The sequence below is a fragment of the Oryx dammah genome, unplaced genomic scaffold (assembly GCF_014754425.2).
Source record: "Oryx dammah isolate SB20612 unplaced genomic scaffold, SCBI_Odam_1.1 HiC_scaffold_17, whole genome shotgun sequence".
NCBI lineage: Eukaryota > Metazoa > Chordata > Mammalia > Artiodactyla > Bovidae > Oryx > Oryx dammah.
In genome coordinates, this window is record NW_024070201.1 from 52,362,707 (window position 1) to 52,388,448 (window position 25,742).

Consider the following 25,742-nt stretch of genomic DNA (forward strand, 5'->3'; position numbering starts at 1 on the left):
TGTCCAAGCTCAGCTTAGCACCCAGCACACAGACAGACACACCTGGGTGCCAGCGCACTGTGAGCTCCTGCCTTCCTGACACGTGGAGGCCCTGCTGTCTTCTGTCCACTGTCTCAGGAAGAACAGAGCTCGGAGCAAAGCAGAGAAGACGGCCAGGCTGCCCTGGGCAGGGCCATCCTCTCCCTTGCCTCAGTTGGGTGTACTGTCTCCTGTGTGCTTGAGTGGGGACATGGCAGTGAATCAGGCCAGGTGCCCACCAGGTGGTACCTGCTTCTCACCATTTGAGGGTGATGAGCCCAGGTTCCTGGGTGAGTCTAGCACCCTGTCCCCTCGTCCCTACCATCACAGGCAGGGAAGGAAGGCACACAGGCGGACAAGCTTCTCCAACTTCCACATGCAGGTAGCCCAGCGATGCTTGGCCTCTGACCTCCGCCCCTGGTCACTCCAGCCTGTTTTGGGACTGGCTGATTTTGGAGGCTAGCCTCTTTGTTCAGACAAGCAGGAGGGAGGAGAAAGTTGTTTTTCAGGCAGCAAAGCTCTTAGATAAACACCATTTATCTCTCTCTCCGTCCCCTCCTGAAGGAATTGGGTTCCTTCAGAGAAGAAACTAGATCTACCGGCTGACGGTGGCTCAGGGACGGAAGTGCAGTGTGGGGTCTGGCCTGGGGAGCCGGACACTGAAGGAGGCTTTCTGTATCCGGCTGAGCACCTGCTGCCAGCCCTGGCAGGCGTGTGCAGCTCAGGTGACTGGGCCCTGGTGCCAGCCCATGGCCCTGCCAGCTCCCAGGCTCCTGATGGCCTGGCCCAGCTCCCCACCCTCCCCTCTGGCCACCTGCCTGCTTGCCTGCCCATCGGGATCCACCAGGAAGCTGAGAACTTCTGCTCACCTAGGGGGGACACCTCCCTCTTGGAGCAGCCCACCCTGCCCAGGGCTCCACGAGCAACCCAGCCCCCACACTGTCAGGAGGGCATCAACAACTAGCTACACCCATGACAGGATGGCCTACTGCCTTGCCCACCTACTCAGGTAGATTTGGGAACTTCCACAGGCCCACTTTACAGAAGGAGAAACTAAAACCAGAAGGCCACAGCAGCAGAGTGACAGAGCTGAGGCCCGCCGCCCCTGCCCTGTCCCTGTCCTTTGGGGCCTGCCCCAGCACAGCTCACCGGAGTGGTGTCATCATGAGAACGCTGGTAGCGCTTCCAGCGGCAGCCGTAGATGCCCGTGAGGCAGGAGAGGCAGAGCTGCGGCTCATAGTACTGCAGGGGCTGGTGTCTCACCATGCTCGTGCCCGCGGCCCTGGCGCCCTGCCTTCAGGCGCCCATGGAGGCCCCCAGCTGGTCCTGTGGGAGGAAGCACAGGTTTGTGAGGCTGGGCAGGGCCGGGGACTCAGTCCGCACACAGCAAGGGTCTCTGCAGCCCAGGTCAGGGAGGGTCAGCCTCCGCTCAGAGCCCTGGTGGGTCCTTGGCTCACTTGGAGTCAGAGGCCTATCCTTCGCAGCCCCCTGCCGCCCACCCAGGACCTAACCAACCAACAGAAATCCCCTAACCCCTTAGCTGTCACTCTCCTACTCCCATTCCCTGGCGACCTGACCTACTTTCTGTCTCTGTGGAGTAGCCCATTCTGGACATTTCACATAAACTGAATCATATGATATATGGCCTTGTATGTTTTGCTTTTTTCACTTAACGTTTTCAAGGTTCATCCACGTTATAGCATGAATCAGTACTGCATTTCTTATGAGGAACTATTTAGTTGTTCCGCTATATCCATTCATCAGTTGATAGACATTTGGGTTGTTACTTTTTGGTTGTCATGAAAACTCTGCTATGAACACATTTTTGTGTGAAGGTATATTTTTATTTCTCTTGAGTACCTACTTTGGGATGGGGTAGCTAGGTCATATGATAACTCTATGTTTAACTTCTTGAAGAACTGCCAACAGCTGTTTTTCAAAGCTGCTGTACGATTTTACATTCTCAAAGTACGGTCATTATCATCCCCATTTTACAGGTGAGAATTCTCAAGCACAGAAAGGTCTAGCAATTTGCCAAAGGTCACACAGCAGAGTCTGGCAGTCTGGCTTTAACTTGAGGGCTAGAAAACTATAAGTGAAAGTGTGAGTCACTTAGTCGTGTCCAACTCTTCGTGACTCCATGGACTGTATAGCCCACCAGCCTCCTCTGTCCATGGAATTCTCCAGGCAAGAATACTGGAGTGGGCTGCCATTTCCTTCTCCAACTCATGACCAAATCCAACCAGCCACACATTTTTACACAGCCCACAAATTAAGAGTGGTTTTCACATTTTTTAATAGTTGGGAGGAAAAAAGCCAAAACAAAAATATATTTTGATCTGTGAAAATTATACAAGAGTCAAATTTCAGAGTCCATACATAAAATGTTTTATTGGAGACAGGACTCCTCCTTCATTTATGCACTGTCTACGGCTGCTTTGACTATAACTGCAGAGTTATAACAGAGACCACAGGGCCCACAAAGCCTACAGTACTTACTGTCTGGCCCTTTACAGGGAAAGCCTGCTGACCCTGCCACCACAGGGCACAGTGGTTCATGACGCGGGATCATAAGTGCAGCATGTGGTGGAGAGAGGAAAGGGTGCCGTGGGCACTTAATAGGACAGGAGGGTCAGGGCATGCTTCCCAGAGACGGCGCTGAGTGGAGGCCTGCAGGATGAGCTCCCTCTCTCCCTCTGAAGCTCCCTCCCCTCCCCAGGGGCACTGGGCTTCAGGCCCACCAACGACTTCCACGTCTGGGCCTTCCTTACTCAGGGCCTCTGCCCAACACCCCACCACCCCCACTGCCCAAGTGCTAACCTCAGCACAGGGATTACAGCCTCCACTGCAAGTGCAGGGATGAATTAGGAGCTTGCTGGGAATATTGACTGACCTGCAGCCACCTAAGTGCTGGGAATTGTCTGCTGCAGCCTGTGCCCATGTCTCCTTGGGGAGGCATGTGGACACAGAACAGATGCTGGGGGCTCTCTGAGCTGAGCCAAGTCCAGGGCTCAAGGCAACAGTATTGGATGGGGATGCTGCTGCAGTCAGCTTAGCTCCCATGGGGTTTGGGAGGCCTGGGGGCGGCGGGGGCGGTCAGCAGGTAGGAGACCCTCTCATTTTTCCTTTATTCCTCTCCAGAAGGAGTGTGTCAGGGTAGGAATTCCCTGGTGGTCCACTGGTTAGGACTTGATGCTTCCACTGACAAGAGCCTGGGTCCAATCCCTGATGGAGGAACTGAGATCGCACAAGCCATGCAGCGCAACCAAAAAAAAAAAAAAAAGGAGTGTGTACTCATATACGGACTCCCATATCCACAGCCTTCCAGAGGAGGTAAAAGAGCAAAATCCGTAGCCAGGGAACCACATCTTACCCTGTGCATCTCCAAATGAGGACCTCTACTGTCAGGTTGGCCATCACACTTTCCCCAGGAATGGGGAAGGCAGCTGGTATATGTAGAAAGAGAACTGGATTCACCCTGCCTTGGCCAATGACTTGACCTGTAGCCAGAGCCCCTCAGGGCTCTTCCCTGAGCCTTGGTCGAAGCTTTTGTCTTGACTTCCGAAAAAAGGTCAGTTGCCTGGGGGGGAGGGAGGGCTGGTGGCAGCGGGGCACACGGCTGCAATGGCAGAGGTACAGCAGGCGGGCACTCTGCATGCAGGAGCCCTGCCCTCACATTCCTTTCCCAGGACCCCCCAACCCCGGGACCGATTCCCATGTGTCCTCTGCTCCCCCACCCCCCCACAACTGAGCATTACAACCCACCCAGGAATGGAATTTCCATTTCAAGTCTGGAAAAGAGGGAAACAGAACTGTCTGCACCAAGGTCTCAGCCCAGGACTTGGCTGACTGGGGCTCTTGGAACTGTTCCCCTCTCACCCCCCACCTGCCGTGAATTTTCATTCTGTTCATAAGTGCAGGGGTATCTCTGAGAGGTAAACTTCTTTTTCCTTTACACATTTTCCTGGGGCCATCAAGATCGCCAGTGGCTCCTTGCTATCTCCAGGGGGGCCACCCAGACCCACACTGGCATAGTGACCACCTCACCACCCCTAACGTGTCTGTAACATCCCTCAAGGCCTTTTTCTCACCAGCCCTTTGGCCGCTGCCCAGGTCTCATTTCTCCCCAGGGTGGGGAATCTCTGCGGTAGGCCTGGCCTGGCCAATCTAAGCTCTCACCTGCAGCCAGAGAGCTTCCTAAAAGACAAATGCCCAGGATCTGACTCCTCCAGCCTCACCACTCCAGAACTTGCTGTCCCTTCATCTGGCTAATACTTCCTGACGCTTCAAGTCTCCGCTCAGATGTTACCTCCTCTGGGGAGCCTTCCCTGAGACCCAGGTTGGGTGAGAGGGCTCCAGGAGTCCCTCCTCCCTCCTGGGCTGCCTGTGGGAGCACAGATGACACACCTGCCTCCCCCAGGGAACAACCTGAGTTACTCCCATTTCCCCAGTGGCTAGCACAAGGCAGTCCTGGGGGCTTCCTGGACTGTACTTCTGAAAAGGCCCGAAAGTTCTGCTAACAGAGACATGCTGCTCAGACCCTGAGTGGTTGGTACAAATCCCCAGAGACCAGATTCTCCACACCTGTCCCGCTCCTGCCCAGACTAATGGCATCACTTCCCATCTTTTGGTTCTCCAAGTCACCTCCCAGGGCTGCTGCTATCAGCCAAGTTCCAAAGAAATCTCCAGCCTGTAGCCCTGCTGGCTCTGGGACAAGAGAAAGCCGTCACCTCTTCACCTGAACTTCCACAGCATCCTGTTTGCACAGGGAAGGGAGTCAGGCGGGAGATGGAGTGAGTGTCTGCTATGGAGTGGGTGAAGGATGCTGGGGGTAGGCATACCTCCAGGGGCCTCGCCCACCCTTATACCCTGGGAATGCGCCTCACCCACTCCTTGGCTCTTCATCCCTCCCCCCGACTGGCCGGCTGCCAGGCCCTCACTGCCCCCAGACCCTGCTGCCTCTGGTGCCAGGTCTGCGCGCTCTCCTGACAGTGGAAAGAGTCTCAAGCCCGGTGTCAGTGCCTGGCTATCAGCCTGGTCTCCTTCTACTGAGTTGCTGTGTGACCTTGGAGACTTATTTTACCTATCTGAGGAATGGGCACTAGATGGAACAGCACAAAAAGAACCCAAGGTTACAATAGAAAGGAATAAGACACTGATACCTGCCATTAATACAGCGTGAATGAATCCTGACAACATCATGCTAAAGTGAAAGAAGCCAGTGACAGAAGGTGGAGGGTGTGGCTTGCAGGGCACCATGCTGAGCACTGTACCCGCGTCATCTTCTGATGACAACTGTCCAAAGTAGAGCTTGACAGTCTTCTTTTACAGGTTAGAAATATGGGTTCCAGGTGAATGGAGGAATAGGGTTCATCCCGATAATGAAATATTCAGTTCAGCACAGTTCAGTCGCTCAGTCGTGTCCACTCTTTGCGACCCTATGAATTGCAGCATGCCAGGCCTCCCTGTCCATCACCAACTCCCGGAGTTCACTCAAATTCACGTCCATCGAGTCGGTGATGCCATCAGCCATCTCATCCTCTGTCGTCCCCTTCTCCTCCTGCCCCCAATCCCTCCCAGCATCAGGGTCTTTTCCAATGAGTCAACTCTTCACATGAGGTGGCCAAAGTACTGGAGTTTCAGCTTTAGCATCATTCCTTCCAAAGAACACCCAGGGCTGATCTCCTTTAGGATGGACTGGTTGGATCTCCTTGCAGTCCAAGGGACTCTCAAGAGTCTTCTCCAACACCACAGTTCAAAAGCATCAATTCTTCGGTGCTCAGCTTTCTTCACAGTCCAACTCTTACATCCATACATGACTACTGGAAAAACCATAGCCTTGACTAGATGGACCTTTGTTGGCAAAGTAATGTCTCTGCTTTTTAATATGCTATCTAAGTTGGTCATAACTTTCCTTCCAAGGAGTAAGCGTCTTTTAATTTCATGGCTGCAATCACCATCTGCAGTGATTTTGGAGCCCCAGCAGTAAAAATAAATGCGGGAGACCCAGGTTTGATCCCTGGGTTGGGAAGATCTCCAGTATTCTTGCCTGGAGAATTCCATGGACAGAGGAGCCTGGCAGGCTATAGTCCATAGGGTCCAAGAGAGTCAGACATGACTGAGCACTTTCACTTTTCACAAAAAGAAATGAGCTATCAAGCCATAAAAATACATGAAGGGACCTTAAAAGCATATTGCTCAGTGACAAAAGTCAATGAGAGAAGGCTACATACTATATGATTTCAACCATATGACATTCAAGAAAAGGTAAAACCATGGAAGTGGTAAATGGATTAGTGGTTGCCAGGGGTTGGAAGTGGAGTGTGCAGGTAGATTTTTAGAGCAGTGAAACTATTTTGTATGATACTATAATGATGGATACATGTCATTACACAATTGTCAAACCACATAGAATATATAACACAAAGCGTAAACCCTAATATAGACTGTGGACTTCAGTTAATAATATGGTATCAACACTGGCTCATCAGTTATAGCAAATGAACCCCCCTAAGATATTAATACAGGGAAAATTGTGGGGTAGGGGAAAGAGAGTATGTAGGAATTCTGCATTTTCTAATCAATTTTTAAAAACTCTCACCGGGATTCCCTGGTGGCTCAGATGGTAAAGAGTCTGGCTGCAATGTGCGAGACCTGGGTTCAATCCCTTGGTCAGTAAGATCCCCTGGAGAAGGAAATGGCAATCGATTCCAGTATTCATGCCTAGAAAATCCTAATAGATATGAATGGAGGTGATGGAATTTCAGTTGAGCTATTTCAAATCCTGAAAGATGATGCTGTGAAAGTGCTGCACTCGATATGCCAGCAAATTTGGAAAACTCAGCAGTGGCCACAGGACTGGAAAAGGTCAGTTTTCATTCCAATTCCAAAGAAAGGCAATGCCAAAGAATGCTCAAACTACCACACAACTGCACTCATCTCACATGATAGTAAAGTAATGCTCAAAATTCTCCAAGCCAGGCTTCAGCAATATGTGAACCATGAACTTCCTGATGTTCAAGCTGGTTTTAGAAAAGGCAGAGGAACCAGAGATCAAATTGCCAACATCCGCTGGATCATGGAAAAAGCAAGAGAATTTCAGAAAAACATCTATTTCTTCTATTTCTGCTTTATTGACTACACCAAAGCCTTTGACTGTGTGGATCACAATAAACTGTGGAAAATTCTGAGACAGATGGGAATACCAGACCACCTGACCTGCCTCTTGAGAAATCTGTATGCAAGTCAGGAAGCAACAGTTAGAACTGGACATGGAAAAACAGACTGGTTCCAAATAGGAAAAGGAGTGTGTCAAGGCTGTATATTGTCACCCTGCTTATTTAACTTATATGCAGAGTACATCATGAGAAATGCTGGACTGGAAGAGACACAAGCTGGAATCAAGATTGCCGGGAGAAATATCAATAACCTCAGATATGCAGATGACACCACCCTTATGGCAGAAAGTGAAGAGGAACTAAAAAGCCTCTTGATGAAAGTGAAAGAGAGCGAAAAAGTTGGCTTAAAGCTCAACATTCAGAAAACAAAGATCATGGCATCTGGTCCCATCACTTCATGGGAAATAGATGGGGAACAGTGGAAACAGTGTCAGACTTTATTTTGGGGGGCTCCAAAATCACTGCAGATGGTGATTGCAGCCATGAAATTAAAAGACACTTACTCCTTGGAAGAAAAGTTATGACCAACCTAGATAGTATATTCAAAAGCAGAGACATTACTTTGCCGACTAAGGTCCATCTAGTCAAGGCTATGGTTTTTCCAGTAGTCATGTATGGATGTGAGAGTTGGACTGTGATGAAAGCTGAGCACCGAAGAATTGATGCTTTTGAACTGTGGTGTTGGAGAAGACTCTTGAGAGTCCCTTGGACTGCAAGGAGATCCAACCAGTCCATTCTGAAGGAGATCAGCCCTGGATTTCTTTGGAAGGAATGATGCTAAAGCTGAAACTCCAGTACTTTGGCCACCTCCTACGAAGAGTTGACTCATTGGAAAAGACTCTGATGCTGGGAGGGATTGGGGGCAGGAGGAGAAGGGGACGACAGAGGATGAGATGGCTGGATGGCATCACTGACTCAATGGACGTGAGTTTGAGTGAACTCCGGGAGTTGGTGATGGACAGGGAGGTCTGGCGTGATGCAGTTCATGGGGTCGCAAAGAGTCGGACACAACTGAGAGACTGAACTGAACTGAAGTTAAAAAAAATAAATAAGAAATTAAAAACTCTCACCAAAAAAATCATCTAATAATTAAATATGTATACATGGTAAGTTGGTTCAGTCTTGTCTGACTCTTAGCAACCCTATAGACTGTAGCCCACCAGGCAAGAATACTGGTGTGGGTTGCCCTGGCCTTCTCCAGGGGATCTTCCCAACCCAGGGACTGAACCTGCGTCTCCTGTGCCTCCTGCATTGCAGAGAGATTCTTTACCACTGAACCACAGGGGAAGTCCAAGAATCAAACATATATGCATTTAATTTAAATATCTATATCAATTGATCGATAGATAGCTAGATCAATAAATCTAGTCCTAAGAGATTACATGATTCAGCCAAGACCAAACAGCTAACGGTGGAGAAGACAGCATTTGCAGCCAGGGCTGCCAAGTCTAAAGCCCATTCTTTCCAAGGCACTAGCCTTAGAGGGTCTGTCTGTCCTTATTTCTACCACCCTCTATGTCTATGACAGCCACAGCATGTGTCACTGAAAACTGCACCTCAAAGGGCCAAGTTCAATGTTTTGGTTGGCACCAGGGCAGCAGGGGCACAGAGTGGGGCCAAGAACTCTGGGGGGGAGAGAGGACTCCCCCATCCCACCCCCACCATGGGCTCAGGGCTGGGGGAGGCAGAGACCTGACGTCCCCCTCCAGCAGCCTTCCAGCCCCCAGGGAAGGAGGCAGGGCATACACATGGAGAAGGAACCATCACCCTTTCTCCTTGGCTATGGCCGCCCTCGTAGAGTGTCAACCCCAGCCCAGCCCAGCCCCAGGGCTGGTGGGCGGAAACTGAGCTCAGGCACCAGCAGGCTGGGTGACCTCCACAAGCCTCTGGCCTCAGCTTTCCTGTCTGTATCAGGGGAGGGTCTAAACCACATCCGATGATCTCTAGGGGACTTTTTAACACCCAGCTTCTAAAACATTTTAACCACTTGCTCTCTCCTCATTCTCAGGAGATAAGCAGAGATGGGGTTGCTCCAGGAGGATGGAAGGACAAATTCCCAGTCCTTCCTTGTCTGGTCTGATGGGGCAGAGCCTCCTCCAACCCCAGGAACCACGGTTGGAAGTCAGGAGCCCACCCCTGGCTGGAGCAGTCAAGATCAGGATGAAAGCTGCAGGCAGGCCTGTGACAAAGGGAGAAGCCTGGTCATCCTGGGCCCCATCTCTGCCCAGGGGCTGCCACCATCTTCGACAGGAACCCAGGTATAGATAGTCATGGCCTGGATAACTCACAGTGACGACTCCACACCTGACTTAGAGTGAAACCCAAGGGGTAAACGGCACAAGGCAGTGGGGACTCCTCCCTATAGTGCTTGGGGAACATGGCCCTGGAGCGAGACCAGGGCCTCCCTGTGGTCCTTCCTCGCTGCATGCCCATCCCCTGTTCCCAATGCAGCTGTACCTGGGAAGCCACCTTAGGTCGGGGCCACTCCGTCCATCTACTCATCTCAGTGCAGCAGCCCCTCCTCCAGGAACCCAGCCCTGCCAGGTCAGGGTCTCTTCTGGACCCACAACTCTTGTGCTTCCTCCAGTAGCAGTGCAGGGCAGCTTCCTGGAGAGGGTGGATGTCACGAGAACTCAGAAACAAGGGATGACTTCTAGCACAAGAGGGATCTTGCTAGGCGGACAGCATAGGGAAAGCGTGGTGACAGGGAGGGTGAGCAGGGCCTCTCCCAGGACTGAGGGCTCCAGCAGGAAGTTAAGCCCCATGTCGGTTCCATCTGGTGGTGACCGTGGTGTCTGCTGCCAACAGTAGCCTCCCAGGCCACTGGGGCCCTAGGGGGCCAGCAGCAAGGCATCCCCAGACAGCTCAACAGCTGGGCTGTTTCCCCAAACAACCCACCAAACCCACAGAACAAGTCCCCGGCCACAGAGCTGCGGCTGGAGATGGGGGTGCCGAGCAGATTCCAGGCTCCTCCCCACTGCTCGCCTGTGCTTAGCTTTTGAGGAATGCTCAAAGCCACTATCTTCCCCATTGCCCGGGCCTCGTCAGATGGCTTAAACTGAGAGATGTGGGCTGCCACATCTCACTGTGTGGCCCTGGGCAAGTCACTCTATTTCTCTGGGCCTCAGAGAAAGCCCTAGATTCTAATGAAATCAGCAAAGAGGCAGACAGAGGGCAGGAAGGAAGTCTGTCACTGAAGCAGCTGCCAGTGGAGGGGGCGGGCGGGTTAGGAGGGCCTGGGAAGGAGGCCTGGTGGGCCAGCACACTCCCCACCACTCCACCCCCGTCATGACCACTCATTCTTTGGGGGAAAAGCTACTGGTGGCTTAGGCTGGGGCTCAACAGGAGCCATCAAAGAATCAACCACTCCCTAATTAGGATCACTATTAATCTCTTCACCGTGGTGCCAGGGCCTCCTATTTACCCAACACTTTGTCCCAGAAGATTTCTGATGGCTCTTCCTCCGGGGGAATTCCCAGCAGGCTGGCTTCACCCCAAATGTGGGTGCTTCTGCCCCTCCTGTAGCGAGTGCTCCCTGTTTCTCCTCCTTCCTCGGAACCACAGTCTCTGGAATTATCTGTTCCATACCCAAGGCTCTCTAGCTCATGCGGTAAATGTTTCAGAAGCCTCTGCAATGCTGGGACCCAAGAGAGATGTACAGAGAATCAGGTGGCTCCTCCTTCCAAGGAGACAACCTCATCAGAGCAACAGCAGCTACGATTATAACCACACGCACAGCACTTTACAGTGTACAAAGTCTCCACACACATCGTCTTACTGAAGCATGGCCCCCAACTCCACGGGCAAGTACCAGATCCCCATTTTATGGACAAGGAAGTTGAGGCTGCTAGAGGGTAGCTGAGCTGCATCCTTGGTTGAGGCCCTTGGGGGACTGACTTGCATGCTTGGGGCCTGGTGGGCCAGCAGCCCCCTGTCATGGGAGTTCATTCTTTGGGAGGAAAGCTTTGGGTAGCTGAATGGGGGCCAAGCTCAGGACCTTGCCCAGAACCCTTGGGTTCCCTTGGCATAGAAAGGACCTCTCCTTGGGTCTCTCCTTCCCCAAATCAGGGCTGTGGGCTGGGCTGAGCAGTCACCAGAACAGCCCACATACTCGCTAACCAGAGTCTTAGAATCGCCTCCCCCAAGGCTCGTACAATCACAGAATCCTGGTGCAATCCAACAGGGATCTCAAAACTAGCCCTGGATTTCAGACTATGACAGTCATCAAATGTCAGCACCAGGGAAGACCTAGAGCTATTCCCTCTGGCCTTCCAGTCCTGCAGAAATACCCTGTACAGCTGGTGGTGGTTCCCCAGCAGACTGGCCTGCATAGGCTTGTATATGCCTCTAGACAGGCCCCTCCCTCCCTGGAGGGCCGACAGGTTCCTCTTTAAACCAGAACAGAAGGTAGGCCCTCTTAAGAGGGGCAGCCTGCCCCCAGCCACCCTCTCCCCCAGCAGCAGTGACAGGTTCCCCAGGAGCAGGCAGAGTGAGCACGGGCCAGCCTGGGGCCTGGTGAGGCGAGAGGCTTCCCCAGTCTCTCCTCCCTCCCTGGTGGACGCCCCAGTCCCTCCCAGGCGCCCAGTGATTCAGTCACAGGAACCAAGTTGGCTTTTTCCGATGCCTCTCCCTGAGTCTCTGGAAGGAGGGAGCCCTGAACAGGAGGAGGGCAGGCGGAAGTGGAGTCTGGCAGAGACAGGCCCTGAGCAAACTTGTCTCTGCCCGGTTTTTGCTCCCTGAAGGAATGGTGAGCAATGATTTATTTTATTTATTTATGCAAAATAGCAGAGTTATTATACAAACAACCTTCCGAAGCAGGCCCTGGGGATGGGAGGAGAAGCAAGTCCTGCCATTTTAGGAATCTCTCTTACTTCTTTCCCCTCACACCTACCTGTCTCACCTCACCTGCCCCTGCACCTCCTCACACGACTATGCTCCAAGCAACACAGCACCTTGCAGTCTTCCCTGCTCCCCTAAGCCTTTGCCGGTGCTGGGCCCTCTGCCAGGAGTGCCCTCCCACCCCCGCCCCAAATTCCGTCCATCTTAACAAATGCACTCTGGACAAAGCCTCGTCTGATCCCCCCTGCAGAAGCCCATTGCTTCCTTCTTTGTCCTCCCATCACCAGGCAGAGCTCTTGAGACATGATCACAGGCCTCTGTGCATGGTAATTATCTGTTTCCGTGGCTGCCTGGCCCGCCAGGCCGAGAGCCTCCCCAGGTGGAGATTTCTCATCCATTTGGCCCAGCTCTCCTGAAGAGTCTGCAGATGATATCTGTGACCCTGCAAGGGACAGGACATGAGCTCCCCCCGGCCCCTGTCCCTGCTAGAGGAATCACTGCACAGAGGACCCATGCTCTTGCACGAGGTCAGCAGGAAGGAAGCTCCCATTTGCACTGGTTAAATGTGCAAACGAAGGAACGAAGGACCATATCGGAGCCTCTTAAACCACCCAACCGTAAAGCCACTTCTGAGTATGCTCCCAAATCTGCCTCTGAATAATAATTAGCCTTTTCCCTATTTACAGAAAAAATTAAGTTACTAAAAAAAGTCTCAAGTATTTTCTCCCACAGTTTTTTCTGAACCCTCTGCTATGTGTTCCAGGTCTAGTACAAGATGACCTCAGAGTTAGCACAGAATACTGATTTCCTCACTGCCACCTGCATCTCTCCCCATCACAGCGCTCCAAGAGGAGCACAAGCTGGGCTACTTCCAGGCAAGTCTGAGAACCTGGGGCCTAAGCTTCTCTTCCCCTCTTTCAGACAGCCAGGTTTCCTTTCTGACCTTGCTCAAATGCTGAGGAGGAAAGCCCTAGGGGTTGGCTGGCCCAGGAAACCCTGATGGTTCATGCTCCTTCCATGATTCAGGCCTCTAATTCCACCATTTACTATTCATTCCTTTGGCTGACACATCACTTTCTCCAGGATTCGTTCTTAAAAATACAAATCTCCCCTGGAAATGGGAATCCATCAAACCTCTAAACTGAAAGTCAAGGAAACTCAGTTTAATGCTTTGCTCTAGAGAGGCAATAAATCAAAAGGGTTAGGAATGTGCACCCAGAGCCAGCCTGCTGAGTTTGGAACCCAGTTCTACCACTTACTAACTCAGCAGGTTCCTTAATGCTTCACACCTCAGCCTCCTTATCTGTGAAATGGAGATAATAGCACCAGCCTCATGGGCTGTTGTGAGGATTAAATGAGCTAATACCTATAAGGTGCTTTAGGTAAGTATCTAGTCTACTGCAGAGAGCAACAGATAACTACTCAGAATATTATTATTTTTTCTTTCTTGCCTATAAAATGGAATAATAATTCTTATTTCCTCTTTTTCCATGCACTGCAGCTCACCACTCCTGTGAGAGTGAACATCAATTCTGGAACCCAGTGGGCTGTTCTCTGAAGCTTGCCTCCAACTCCTTTCTGCCTGCCTCCTTCTTTGCTTTTTCCTTTACCTGGAAGAAGGTACCAGCGTCTATGAGCTGGGCTCCTGGGGGAGGGGCGTCTTGTCCATGGAGGTGGTGATGTCACTTCAGTGGGAGAGCTGAGGGGACAAACCCAGTCAGATCACACATACGTCCATGCTGCCTCTCCCCTCCCCTGGACCCTTAGTGAGCCCTGAACCTGCGCCCACCCTGTGCTGGGTACGGGACCAGGGATGGGCTGCATCCCGTTCCTGTTCTAGGGAAGCCGCCAAGTGGGTGGGGGAGCCCGCGTGATCTGGTGGTGGAGCCCGCGTGATCTGGTGGTGGACTGTGAGATCCCACACAAGCACCTCCACACGTGCTGCCCACAGACCGGCCCTAACCCAGTACAGCCTGCTCCCGGAACCACTCTTGCCCCCACCAGGACCCACAGAAACGTGATCTAAGGCCCAGCCTCCCTGGGGTGAAACCTGGGGTTGCGTCTGGCTCCTGGGAGGCAGAGGCCCATTCGAGCTGCCCTGAGACCTGCTTCTTTGGAGGTAGACGCCAAACCAGCTGTTCTAAGGCAGCCGCTGAGGGAGGGCTGGATGGGCTGGAGGCGGGATCTGGAGCACCGCAATTATGCGGCTGACTTCTGACTCACGCACCGCTTCCCCCATCGCCAGCTCCTTCAGCCCTCCTGCCCAGGAACTGGGAGGGGAGATGACTTGGTAGTGACAGGCCATGGAGTGAGGAGAAGGGTGCTGGGTCAGCACCACAGGCTTTGGAGGGTGCTGCCACACTGCCCAGTAGGCGACCCTGAGGCTGGTGGGGCCAGAGGTCTGCCTATGTCACCCAGGAGTCAGAGCCAGAGCCAGGGTGGGACTGAGGGCAGGGGTAGCTCAAGCTGGTGTCCAGCCCAACACCCAGCCGACATGAGGAGCTTCTCCAACCCAATCGGGGCCTGGAGCCACATACCAGCTAGAAGCACTGCCAAGACTCAGCCTTGGATGGGTGGGGGGACAGAACTGGGCTCCTAGACAGCTTTGAAATGACATCCAGCTACTGGGAGATGGACTCCTGGTGTGCCACGAGTCCTGCCTCCACTTCCAGCCCCCAGGTTTCTCAAAGAGCCCTGAATGCACTGCAATTTACAGTTTATAAAACACTTATTTTCTTTATCTCTCACAATGATCCTAAGGCCTAAGTGACAGATGGATATAAATAGAGCAGGGCTTCTCAAACAAATCACCTAGGGATCTTGTTGAAAGGCAGTCCAACTCAGTAGGTCTAGGCTGGGGGCTGAGATTCTACTCCCCCCCCTCTTTTTTTTTTAAATAAGCTCTTAGGTGATGCTGATGCTGCAGGTCCAGGGACCACAATTTAAGTAGCAAGAACATAGTTGATAACGGCACACACGCTAGGGTCAGACTGCTTAAGTTAAAATCTTGGCTCTTTCTTTGTGACCTTGGGCAAGTTACTTAACCTCTCTGGGCCTCAATCTCCTTATGTATAAAACAATAATCATCATAATAAAACCTACCCCATAGGGTTGATGTGAGGGTTAAATTATGTAAATTGCTTAAAGTGATGATTATCTTTTCAAATTTTAAAATGGAGGCTCTGAAAGATGGACACACTCAGCAAGGGGGCGGAGGCAGGATTCAAACCTGTATCTGTTAAATATAAATCCTGCAATAACAATTTGCCACAACATGTCACAGCCATCAAGCCCTCCACCATCAGACAGACATGGATATTGAAGCCTGGAGAGCAGCCAGGAATTGACAAGGTCACTAGAAAGTTGATTCAGAAATTCAAGTCCATGACCCCCGACCTACTGCTCTTTCCATCACACCTCACTGGCCTGCAAGACAGAGAAAGTATCCCAAGTTCCCCCTGTGGGGGTCCCAGCTCCACTGGGCAGCGGGCACCTGAGAACCTGACGTGTGTGGGAGAGGCTGCGTGTGGAGGCTGCCCTTGTGCCCACTGTAGCTTGAGTTGTCCCTCACTCTCAGAGCCCTGCCTGCCAGGCTGGATGAGAACGGTCTAGCATCCCCCTTCCATCACCCATCTTCTACACCCATTCTGTGGCACTGCTTCATTTCAGGGTCACCCAGCCCGGGGAGCAGGCAAGGGAGGAGGCAGGCCAGGCCCATCTCCACCCCAACCTTGGCTTCCCAGCATGGGGCCAGCGGGAGCCTGTGAGTCACTTGAAGGAAGTGCCTGGCCCCAACAGGAAGTGGCTCTTCTAACAGAACCCTCATCCCCCAACAGGAGCTCCCCGGGGCAGGTGCTGATGAAGGAAGACTCTCCCCAGGCAGAGTCTGATGAAGGAAGGGAAGTTGACTGGGACAAAGCGACACCTATTCAGATCTTAACTGAAACTCAAGTGCAACACCCATTGTCTGCACTGGGAAACCCGGTCAGAGAGCTTCTCTGCTGTGTGATATTATGGACACCAGTGTGCCTCTCTGAGGCTCAACTCCCTCCCTCACCTGGAGGATCACAGGGTTGTACTGCAAGACCCCTAGGGCCTGATATTCTACAACGAAATGAAGGATCGGAGGATGTGAATATAGGTTTTAAATCAATGAAGAAAAGCTTATATGAAAGAGATGAAACGGTGGCTGCCAATACCTAGATTCAAGCTCCAGGTGTGGTGTAAGCACTGTCATCTATCTATCGTTAGCACAGGGCAGGGATCTCATTGGCAAGAAGGCATCTCCTGTATCACCCTTAGGCTCAAGAAAGAAGGGTCATTGCCTTGAGCCCCACATATCACAAACACATGCTTACAAATATATTACAGAACATACAGGAGCTTCTGTCACACATCATCCATGGGACCGCAAGCCTAATCTGCTCTCCTAACACTGCTCAGGCCCCAGAGAAACTCTTCATTCCTGGGGTTTGAGGAACAAAAGGTGACTCTGTCCAGATGAAGGTCTGAGGGATGCACAGTTGCTGACAGGGTTGAGAGTAGGGTAGAGGGAGGGAAGGGGAGGGAAAGAGGATGCTACTGGCAGGGGGAAGGGAACTAAGTGGCAAGAATGCTTGTGGGGGGGCAGACAAATCAAACTTGTCTGATCCTTTCAGAGAGCGGCAACTTCTTACATAACAAAATATCCATTTCCCAGTAATGCTGAGCATCCTCTTTTTTTTTTTTTTTTTGGCTTGTCTCCCTGTTGCAATTTGTGGTTCTAAAAGTACTCATGAATTAGTCTGGTATTCACAATAAATGCACGTGGCAGCTGAGAAACATCTTGCAGTATTTAACAATTCATATTACTCAGATTAATGTAACATGAAATGTGATACTAATTCTTTACAACTAGATGGACATTAAACACAAAAATGAATAGTTTCATTACAAATGAATAGTTTCATTTTTATAAAATTTTCAAAACTTTGAATTACTATATCACATATATTTAAATAATTATTTTTGAAATTAGATATTCATTAATTATGATGCATATAGTTTTAATTTCCTAGATAATTTCAAGGAATAAAATAACTTTTTGAAAATATAAAGTTTCCTTTCTTTACATTTAATTTACACTTTTTATGGAAATTATTCAAATTCTATATACTTTAAATATAACTGCATTTTATTTTTGATCCTTTAGATTACTATCATCAATATACAAATTTCAAATGACGTGAAAATCTTGATTATAACAATTATAGTGATCTTGCTAACATGAAGACAACAAAATATATTTTATGAAATAAATAACATATGAAATATGTCTTATTACTCATCCAAATTTCCACCAGCCCACCAACATAACACCCGGATGTGTAAGAACAATTATCCTCCTTGAAATTTGGTTCCTTTCAGTAATATAAAACCATAACTTTACAAAGCAGGACAATGAAACTATCTTACTCAATAGTTTCTTGGTTTGTTCTGTAACCTCCCGATATATGACACTGTGTGGCCTCCATTTGTACTTCTGTCCTAGGCCTGGAAAAGTCTAGACCAGACCTATCTGTTGACTCCCTGCCCACCAGCTCACTTTTGTGGGGCTCAGGCCACTTGAGCTGGTGGCTCCTCCTCGCTGAGGATCAGCTGGGTGGTGAAGTCAGCCTTGTCCTCCTAAGTCTGCCTTTCAGAAAGTGCTCCTCACATGAAAGGTCCCCATGCTTAGATGTCGGCCTTATTTCCGGAGCTGACTCATACACCCTCAAGGGCCGAGGCTATGACTTGAGGGCCATCTCCCACAGACCCGGTACTCTTTAAAGTCCCTTACATTCCAGCCCCATATGCAAAGGGACCTGGATAGGAGGGTCCAGCTGCTGCTGGTTCACCAGGCTGGGAGTGCCCACTGGCTCAGACTGAGGGAATGACCTGTGGACTCCACCACTGGTTTTCTCCTTCTCTGCACTCACCTCAGCTTACTTTTACCCATGACCCCCTCCTGTCCCCTCACTCTGGGCCTACCGGTCACAGTGACCCACTCTGGGCTAAAGCCACCAGTATGCACCCTCAGCTCCCTGACATCTGAGCTGACAACTCTCCCTGTTCCCTGCCCTCCACCTTCCCAGCGTCTTTCATGAAGAGCTTCCAGAAGGCAGGACCTGGGTTCTAAAGGGGGGAAGGTTGAGGAACCTGCAGGAGAGTGAAAGTTGGGAGACCTGGGTTCTGGGTGTGGCCGGGCAACTGAAACACAGGTCGGTCTCATCTCTAAGCTCAGGGTCTTCATTTGTCAGATGGAGATGCCACAATTCAGCCCAGACGGCCTCGTGGGATTTAGGGGAGACCCAGTGACCAGCACCTGACTGGGCTTTGTAAACTGCAAACTTCCAAACCATGCGATGGGGCCTCGTTCATCTCCTGTGTTTCCTACTTGGCCTGGTGCATGCGGAGTCCCTCTATGAAGACACCGTCCACTATTTATGGAGGGCTGCCACGGCTTTGCATGAGGCCGACATTCCCTGTCTGTCCTCTCACTTAGCCCTCTTAACCTCGCATTACAGCACATTCTACAGATGCCAAAGCAGAGGCTCAAGAGGCTTTAGGTCTCCTGCTCAAGGGCACAGCTAAGCAAGCAGCAGAGCCAGGATTCATACTTTATCTGACTCCCAAGCGTCTAGACAACACAAATCCAGTCACCAACACGTATTTCCTGAGCTTTCCAGTGTGCCCCGGGAGGCCTGGGCCAGAGGGCCATGGGGGCCTTGGCAGTGGATCAAAGCCACCCCCCAAGCCTAGCCTAGGCAGAATAAGCAGCCTTGTTTCCCCTGCACCCACCAGTCGTCAGCCCCTCCTGCCTGCTCCCGAGACCAGGAGCTACAGGCCACCACCTCCTCTGGGGCCTCCATCCTATGTCCACCTTCACCCCTAGGGTCTGCAGGTCCCCCGAGCTTCAGGATGGGGGCGCAGCTTTGCAGCAGACTAGACATTAAGCCCGGTGAATCAGGATCCTGCCCATCTGAGCATGGAACCTCTTATATCATAGGTGGTATGAGGGGCTAATTGACTAAACAGCAGTGACTGACCACTCTGGTATCTGGCTCAGTTCATCCTGGCCAGTGGGAGGTTAGCTCAGGTTTCGAATCAGACTGGAGCTGGTAGGGACCACAGCAGAGCTGGTCAAGGTGCTCAGATAAACAGGCATGGGAGGCTGGGGGGAGTGGATCCTGGCCCTCTCACCTCCTTTTGTTATACGAGCAGGAGCAAATCACTCCACCTCTCAGGGTATGAATCAAGCAGGGATTAACCATGCTGAAACCATCTGTTTTTAGGTGGGCGTGTATAAAACTTTGGTGAGAAACAGGGGACACTGCAGCTCAGAGAAGGCAGGTGACTTGTCCAAGGTCACACAACAGGTGAAAGAGTCAGACTAGAATCCAGACCTGTCATGCTCTGTGGAGTTAGACCCCCAAAGGCCAGGGTGGAGAGGCCAGCTTAGGGTGACATCCCTTGGGCTATCACAGGTGCAGGAGAACGATTGGGACAAGTTCCATCAGGGCCGACCCAGGCTGACATCACCAGGTAAAGCCATCAAAGTCAGAGTCCTGGATGCACCACTTGTTTATTTGTTCCTGGGATACGCTGACCCACACGAGTTCCATGAGCCATCCCTGAGCACTTTCTATGGAAAAAGTCCAGTAGACACAGCCGAGTGGGTGGGCTGGGCTGGGAAGAAAAGCCGAATTCAATTCAGGTGGGGGATGGGCCCCTTGGCCTCAGCTTCCTCCCTGGTGCTCAGGGCTCCTCGGCTCTGTGCAGCCTCCCAGTCATCCCCAGCCCCCGCTGCAGTACAGGTGGGGCTGGAGGTGGCGGTGGCATAGAGGCAGACTTTTCTAGAAGGGGTGACATCAGGGCATCAGACCAGCCCTGGCAGGGCTGGAGCCACTGCCTGAAGTCAAGCAGTCAGGGAGAGTCCTGGGGCACTCTGAGGGATCTGCCTCTGGGTGCTGAGGGACAGGGACTGTGCCTGGGGCTGGAGGCAGAAGAGAGACACAGGGCAGCTCTCAGAAGATCCTGCGGGCTGCTGACCACAGGATCCCGGAGCACCCACTCTGTACCCCTTTCTAACAGACGGGAAGAGGTGACACTTAACAGTGCTTCCTCAGAGCCAGGTTGTGCCTGGAGAACTCTGCCTCTGTTGTCCCCACACACATCCCTGAGACCCCTTCACCATCCTGGGTCTCTGTTCCACCCGAGAGCCAGCACCTGTGAAGACGTGTGGGTGAACTGCCATCAGAACTGCCGAAATCCCCTCTCCTGTGGGCACAGCTGCCCTTCAGGGGTCCTTTACCAGGGACCCCCCCGGGCAAGGTGTAAGTTTTGCAGCGACCTCGCCCCTGGCAGCCAGCTCTGGGGGCTCAGCCAAGTTCCCCTCCCAGGGGCTTGGCTTGAAGTCACGCTCTTGCTGCTCCTTCTGTTTCTGGTTCCACTTTTCTTATTCTGTTAGTAATTCCCAACCCTTTCCTCTTCCCCCAGAAAACTTCCTAGTAACTCAGTTTCACATGAATTCGTGTCTCACAGTCTGCTTCTGGATTCCCCAACCCCAGACAGTTATGAGGTAGGTGCCATTCATTTTCCCATTTCAGAGATGAGGCTATGTAGCTCAGAGACTGTCAAAGACCCCCAGGTGGCAGGCAGCGGAACACAGGCTTGAAGTGAGCTCAGTCAGTTCAGTCAGTCGGTTGAGTCGCTCAGTCGTGTCCGACTCTTTGCGACCCCATGAATCGCAGCATGCCAGGCCTCCCTGTCCATCACCATCTCCTGGAGTTCACTCAGACTCACGTCCATCGAGTCTGTGATGCCATCCAGCCATCTCATCCTCAGTCATCCCCTTCTCCTCCTGCCCCCAATCCCTCCCAGCATCAGAGTCTTTTCCAATGAGTCAACTGTTCGCATGAGGTGGCCAAAGTATTGGAGTTTCAGCTTTAGCATAAGTCCTTCCAATGAACACCCAGGGCTGATCTCCTTTAGAATGGACTGGTTGGATCTCCTTGCAGTCCAAGGGACTCTCAAGAGTCTTCTCCAACATCACAGTTCAAAAGCATCAATTCTTTGGCGCTCAGCTTTCATCACAGTCCAACCCTCATATCCATACATCACCACAGGAAAAACCATAGCCTTGACTAGACGGACCTTTGCTGGCAAAGTAATGTCTCTGCTTTTGAATATGCTATCTGGGTTGATCATAACTTTCCTTCCAAGGAGTAAGCGTCTTTTAATTTCATGGCTGCAATCACCATCTGCAGTGATTTTGGAGCCCAAAAAAATAAAGTCTGACAGTTTCCACTGTTTCCCCATCTATTTCCCATGAAGTGATGGGACCAGATGCCATGATCTTCATTTTTTGAATGTTGTGCTTTAAGCCAACTTTTTCACTCTCCTCTTTCACTTTCATCAAGAGGCTTTTTAGTTCCTCTTCACTTTCTGCCATAAGGGTGGTGTCATCTACATATCTGAGGTTACCGGCCCCTGCAAAGCCTGAACACTGACCTCTCCACCATCAGTATCATCTGAGTCTATTTACATCCCTCCTGGCCATCTGAGCTAATCTTTCTTTTTATTTTTTTACTGGAAGGAAAGCAGGAGAATATGAAGATGATCCAAGGGGGATGACTAAGTCCTTAGATTCTTCTCATTGGCACAGATCCTGTTTTGGTCAATCCTTGTGAATCAGGGCGGGTCTGACATTCTGGGAATGCAGAAAGACTTCAAACCAACTTCATGAAAACAAGTTGTAAAAATACTGGCCGCCACTCAAAGCGGCCTGCTGATGAGCTTGGCTCCACAGAGCAGGGTTGAACAAGTTCACGAGAAGGGAGCACACAGCAGGAAAGACTTAGGTTAGATCCAGAGGAAGGACTTCCCGTTAATTGGGAGCTGGTCCAGGGATGGGGTTGGTCATGGACCCTCGGAAGCAAGCGAATCAATGTCCTGACCTTCCCAGGCCTTGCTGGTTTGAAGCATCTATGAAGTCACTTTGGTGAGCAATGGAGACGAAACAGTGTGAGGCCAACCCTGCACAGTCCTAAGCTTCAACCATTAACCTGGGACCTGGTTTACCAGGATGTTCTGAGTTTGTAGGGTTTCTGCCTCCTAGGAGGTCAAAAGTATTCACAGGGGACTTCCCCGGTGGTCCGGTGGTTAGGACTATGCTGGTGGGGGGCCCAGCTGCGACCCCTAGTTGGGGAGCTAAGATTTTATGTGCTGCACAATGAGGCAAAAAAAAAAAAGTATCTGCAGGTAAGGATCCCCAATCCTCCCCACACCCAGTGTGGATGGAGGCCCTGGGGCTGGCAGAACCCAGGATGGCACCGGGCTGCCACCTGGCCATCTCCTCTACCCCTGCTGTCTGCAGCCAGCCCTCCGGGTAGAGACACCTCCTCCAGGAGCCTCCCAGTACTGCCCTCAATCTTTCCCAGCATTAGAGTCTTTTCCAATGAGTCAGTTCTTCACATCAGATGGCCAAAGTATTAGAGCTTCAGCATCAGTTCTTCCAATGAATATTCAGGGTTGATTTCCTTTAGGATTGACTGGTTTGATCTCCTTGTCCCCTTTTAGACGCATTCTAACCTGTCTGCTTTTACAAGGAGGTGTCACATGGGCCCTGCAAATGCATACATGTAGACATACAAAAGTACACCAAGAGTGCATTCCCAGGCAAATACTTATGGGTACTCAGCACCAGCACACAGGCTTGCAGAAGTATGTGTAGATGCACAGACAGGCCCCATAGACACAGCTTCCTGGAAGCAGCATGGACTAGGACCACTATCTCCTTTGGAGTACCAGCGTCGCTGGGCATCATGGGCTCCAGGAGTCAAGGTTGGCTTGGCAAGGGCTCAGGGCTGGATCTCACGGCTGCAGCGCAGGGACTTGGGGAAGGCCAGACCCCAGAGAACCACTATCTGCCTCAGTTCTTCCTTCCCTCTTAGTTTCCACAAACTCTTCGTCCAGGAAGCCCTCCCTCATCACATCCTTCCTCTCAGTGCTAGGGGGAAGAGGCTGCCCCCCAGAGGGGACAGCACCCCAATCTTCCCCTTGGACACTTTCTCATATACAGGGGAGGGCTGCACAGCTCAATCACAGCTCAGAGCTTTCAGGATCAAGGTCCCCTCCTTTTTCAGCCTTAGCCCTGCCATGCCTCCAAATCTTAGCTCAAGCGTCCCATCTGAGTAACCCCTGGCAGCTTCCCTTCCAGGTGCAGCCCCAGCATCAGAAAGATAAGAGGTCAGCATGTGGGGCTCATCTAATCCTTAAGACAACCCAGCTGGGGCCAGTGTTCTCACGCTTTTTTTTTTTACAGATGAGAAAACCACAGCTCAGAGAGACGAGGTGACACAGGGCCACATGGCTGCTAAGACTTCTTTTTTTTCCTTGAAATCATATTCCCAGCCATGACCGCCCTCAGGGGGATGCATTGGCCTCAGAGGCAGATGGGGAGTGGCAAGTGGAAGGCCTGGCAGGGAGGAGCCCCCAGGACCCCCGAACGTGGCCACAGCCACTTGGAGGGCAAGCGTGGGTTCCTCCATTCGCTTGCTATGGGATGTGGAGCAAATCAGCAGGACTCAGCTTCCCCACCTGTGATGTAAGCGGGGCTGGGGACCACGACCCTCAGGGTCAGTTCCATTTGGACCCGGCAGTGTGGCAGAGGAGGAAGGGGAGACAATGCCGGGTGCAGGGGCTGTTCTCCATGAGGGCGTGGGGACAGAGGAGGTGGCCACTGGATATTCTTTGGCCCTGCCAGCTGCCAGGATCCTTCAGAACCCTCCTCCAAAGTAATCATCTCCCCAGAGGGTGGCAACCTTCTACCTTCCTCTGCAGGAGAGCCAATCTAAGCAGAGACTAAACGGCAAAGTATCCAATATACCGGGCTTCCCAGGTGGCTCAGGGGTAAAAATCCACCTGCCAATGCAAGAGACGCAGGAAACACGGGTTCAATCCCTGGGTTGGAAAGATCTCCTGGAGAAGAAAATGGCAACCCACTCCAGTATTCTTGCCTAGAGAATCCCATGGACAAAGGAGCCTGGCGGGCTACAGTCCATGGGGTTGCAGAGTCGGACACGACTGAGCGACTGAGCGTGCATACACACACGCATCCAGTATAGTGGAAGGTGTAGGAAAGCAAGCCGGGTGGGTGTGCACAGCACATGCAAAGCTGATGCAAACACCCCAGGCAAACACCTGGGTATGAGTCCCCTCATTCTTGTCCTCTCTCCCTACACCCCCCCCAGTCCTGCTGATGCCAACTCAGAAGCAGCTCCTCCAAGGGGGGGCACTCCAGCCCCTCATACTTCACCCAAGTGCTCCCTGGGACCCATAGCATCAAACAAACCCTTTATGTTGGATTGGCCAAATGGCAAAACCCGAACAAACTTTTTGGCCAATCCAATAGTGAACTCTTCTCTACTCGGCCTCAATTCACCATCCTGGCCTCCCACACATGGGAGCCCCAGCCAAGTGGGGCTAAGTCCCTGCCCCAGGGACTCTACTCTCCAGCTCCACACCTTTACACAGCCAGTTCCCTCTGCATGGAATGCCTTCCCACTAGCCTTGGCTTGTTGAACTCCTACAGATCCCTCAGTACCTAAATGGGAAATACTGCCAGTTAGCAGGAGTCAGGTCCTAAAGTCAGTATATCACGAGTAATTGCATCTGGTCAAAATCACCCTTGACTATGTATAGCTACCATTTGTTTACAATGCCTAGGCTTTGTTCTAGATATTTCCTGTGTTTTGATTCATCTTATTCTTACACTTCTGGCAGACTGTATTTCCAAAGGCATTGGCATTAAGAACTCTCAGCCCACACACTCTCCTTAGAACTCTGACACTCTTGCCATGGAGAGGTGGGGTCTACGTTATTACCCCCGACTTGAATCTGGGAGGGCTAGCACTGATGGCTAAAGTAACATTACAAGACTTCCAAGGCCAGGTCATCAAATGGGATGCATACTGTGGGGAAGCACAGATGAGCTCAGAGAGCAACATAGGCCAGAGACCACATGGGGAGCCTCGAGCCAGAACTGCTCAGCGGAGCCCATCTTAAATCCTGAGCTATAGAAACAGTGTGGTAATCAAGTGATTGTTCTTACATAAAGTCACTATGTTTGAGGGTGATTTGTTATATAACAGTAGTAACTAGAACATCATTATCTCCTCTTTAAAGCAGAAGAATCTGAGGCACCGAGAGGTTAAGCAACTTGCCCAAGGTCACAGAGCTAGCAACCAGCAGAACAGGATTTGAACCCAGGGAGTTTAGCCTGAGTCCACACTATTCACTGCCATGCCATACTAAGGGCCTGCAAGGTCCGACTGGTCTCCAGGCTCACAGCAGGCCTCAGGGAGTGGTTGCGGAATAAACGACCGAGAGAAGGGATGAGCAAATAGCCGAGTGAGTGAGAATGAAAGCAGAGCAAGCTCCAGGTGCAAGGCAGGGGCCTTAGATGAGCTCAAGCCATGCAAATGAGTTGGACATGACCCCCTCGTCACCTGGAGAAGGCGGTGATGAGGGAAGCCTGGCAGATGCCACCCACCTCTGCCCTTCATGGATGAGCCTGAGATGCCTGCCTCCCTGCTCCCCACCTCCCTCAGCCCTGCATGCTGCAGGATCAACCCTGGAGAGTCAGTGCCTCCTAAGAACAAGAGCTGTGGATCCTGGAGCCTGCAA

General features: G+C 51.5%; 1 protein-coding gene across 3 annotated transcripts in view; it reads right to left on the reverse strand.

Annotated features, from left to right (window-relative positions):
• The window catches only part of GDPD5 (glycerophosphodiester phosphodiesterase domain containing 5), an 88,000-nt gene that overhangs the window by 39,642 nt on the left and 22,616 nt on the right, over window positions 1-25,742 (reverse strand). For all 3 annotated transcript variants that reach the window (XM_040258828.1, XM_040258826.1, XM_040258827.1), the window contains one exon: window positions 1,168-1,344. In XM_040258828.1, coding sequence (XP_040114762.1) covers window positions 1,168-1,284 — 117 coding nt within the window. In that variant the 5' untranslated portion in view covers window positions 1,285-1,344. The remainder of the gene's footprint in view (window positions 1-1,167; window positions 1,345-25,742) is intronic.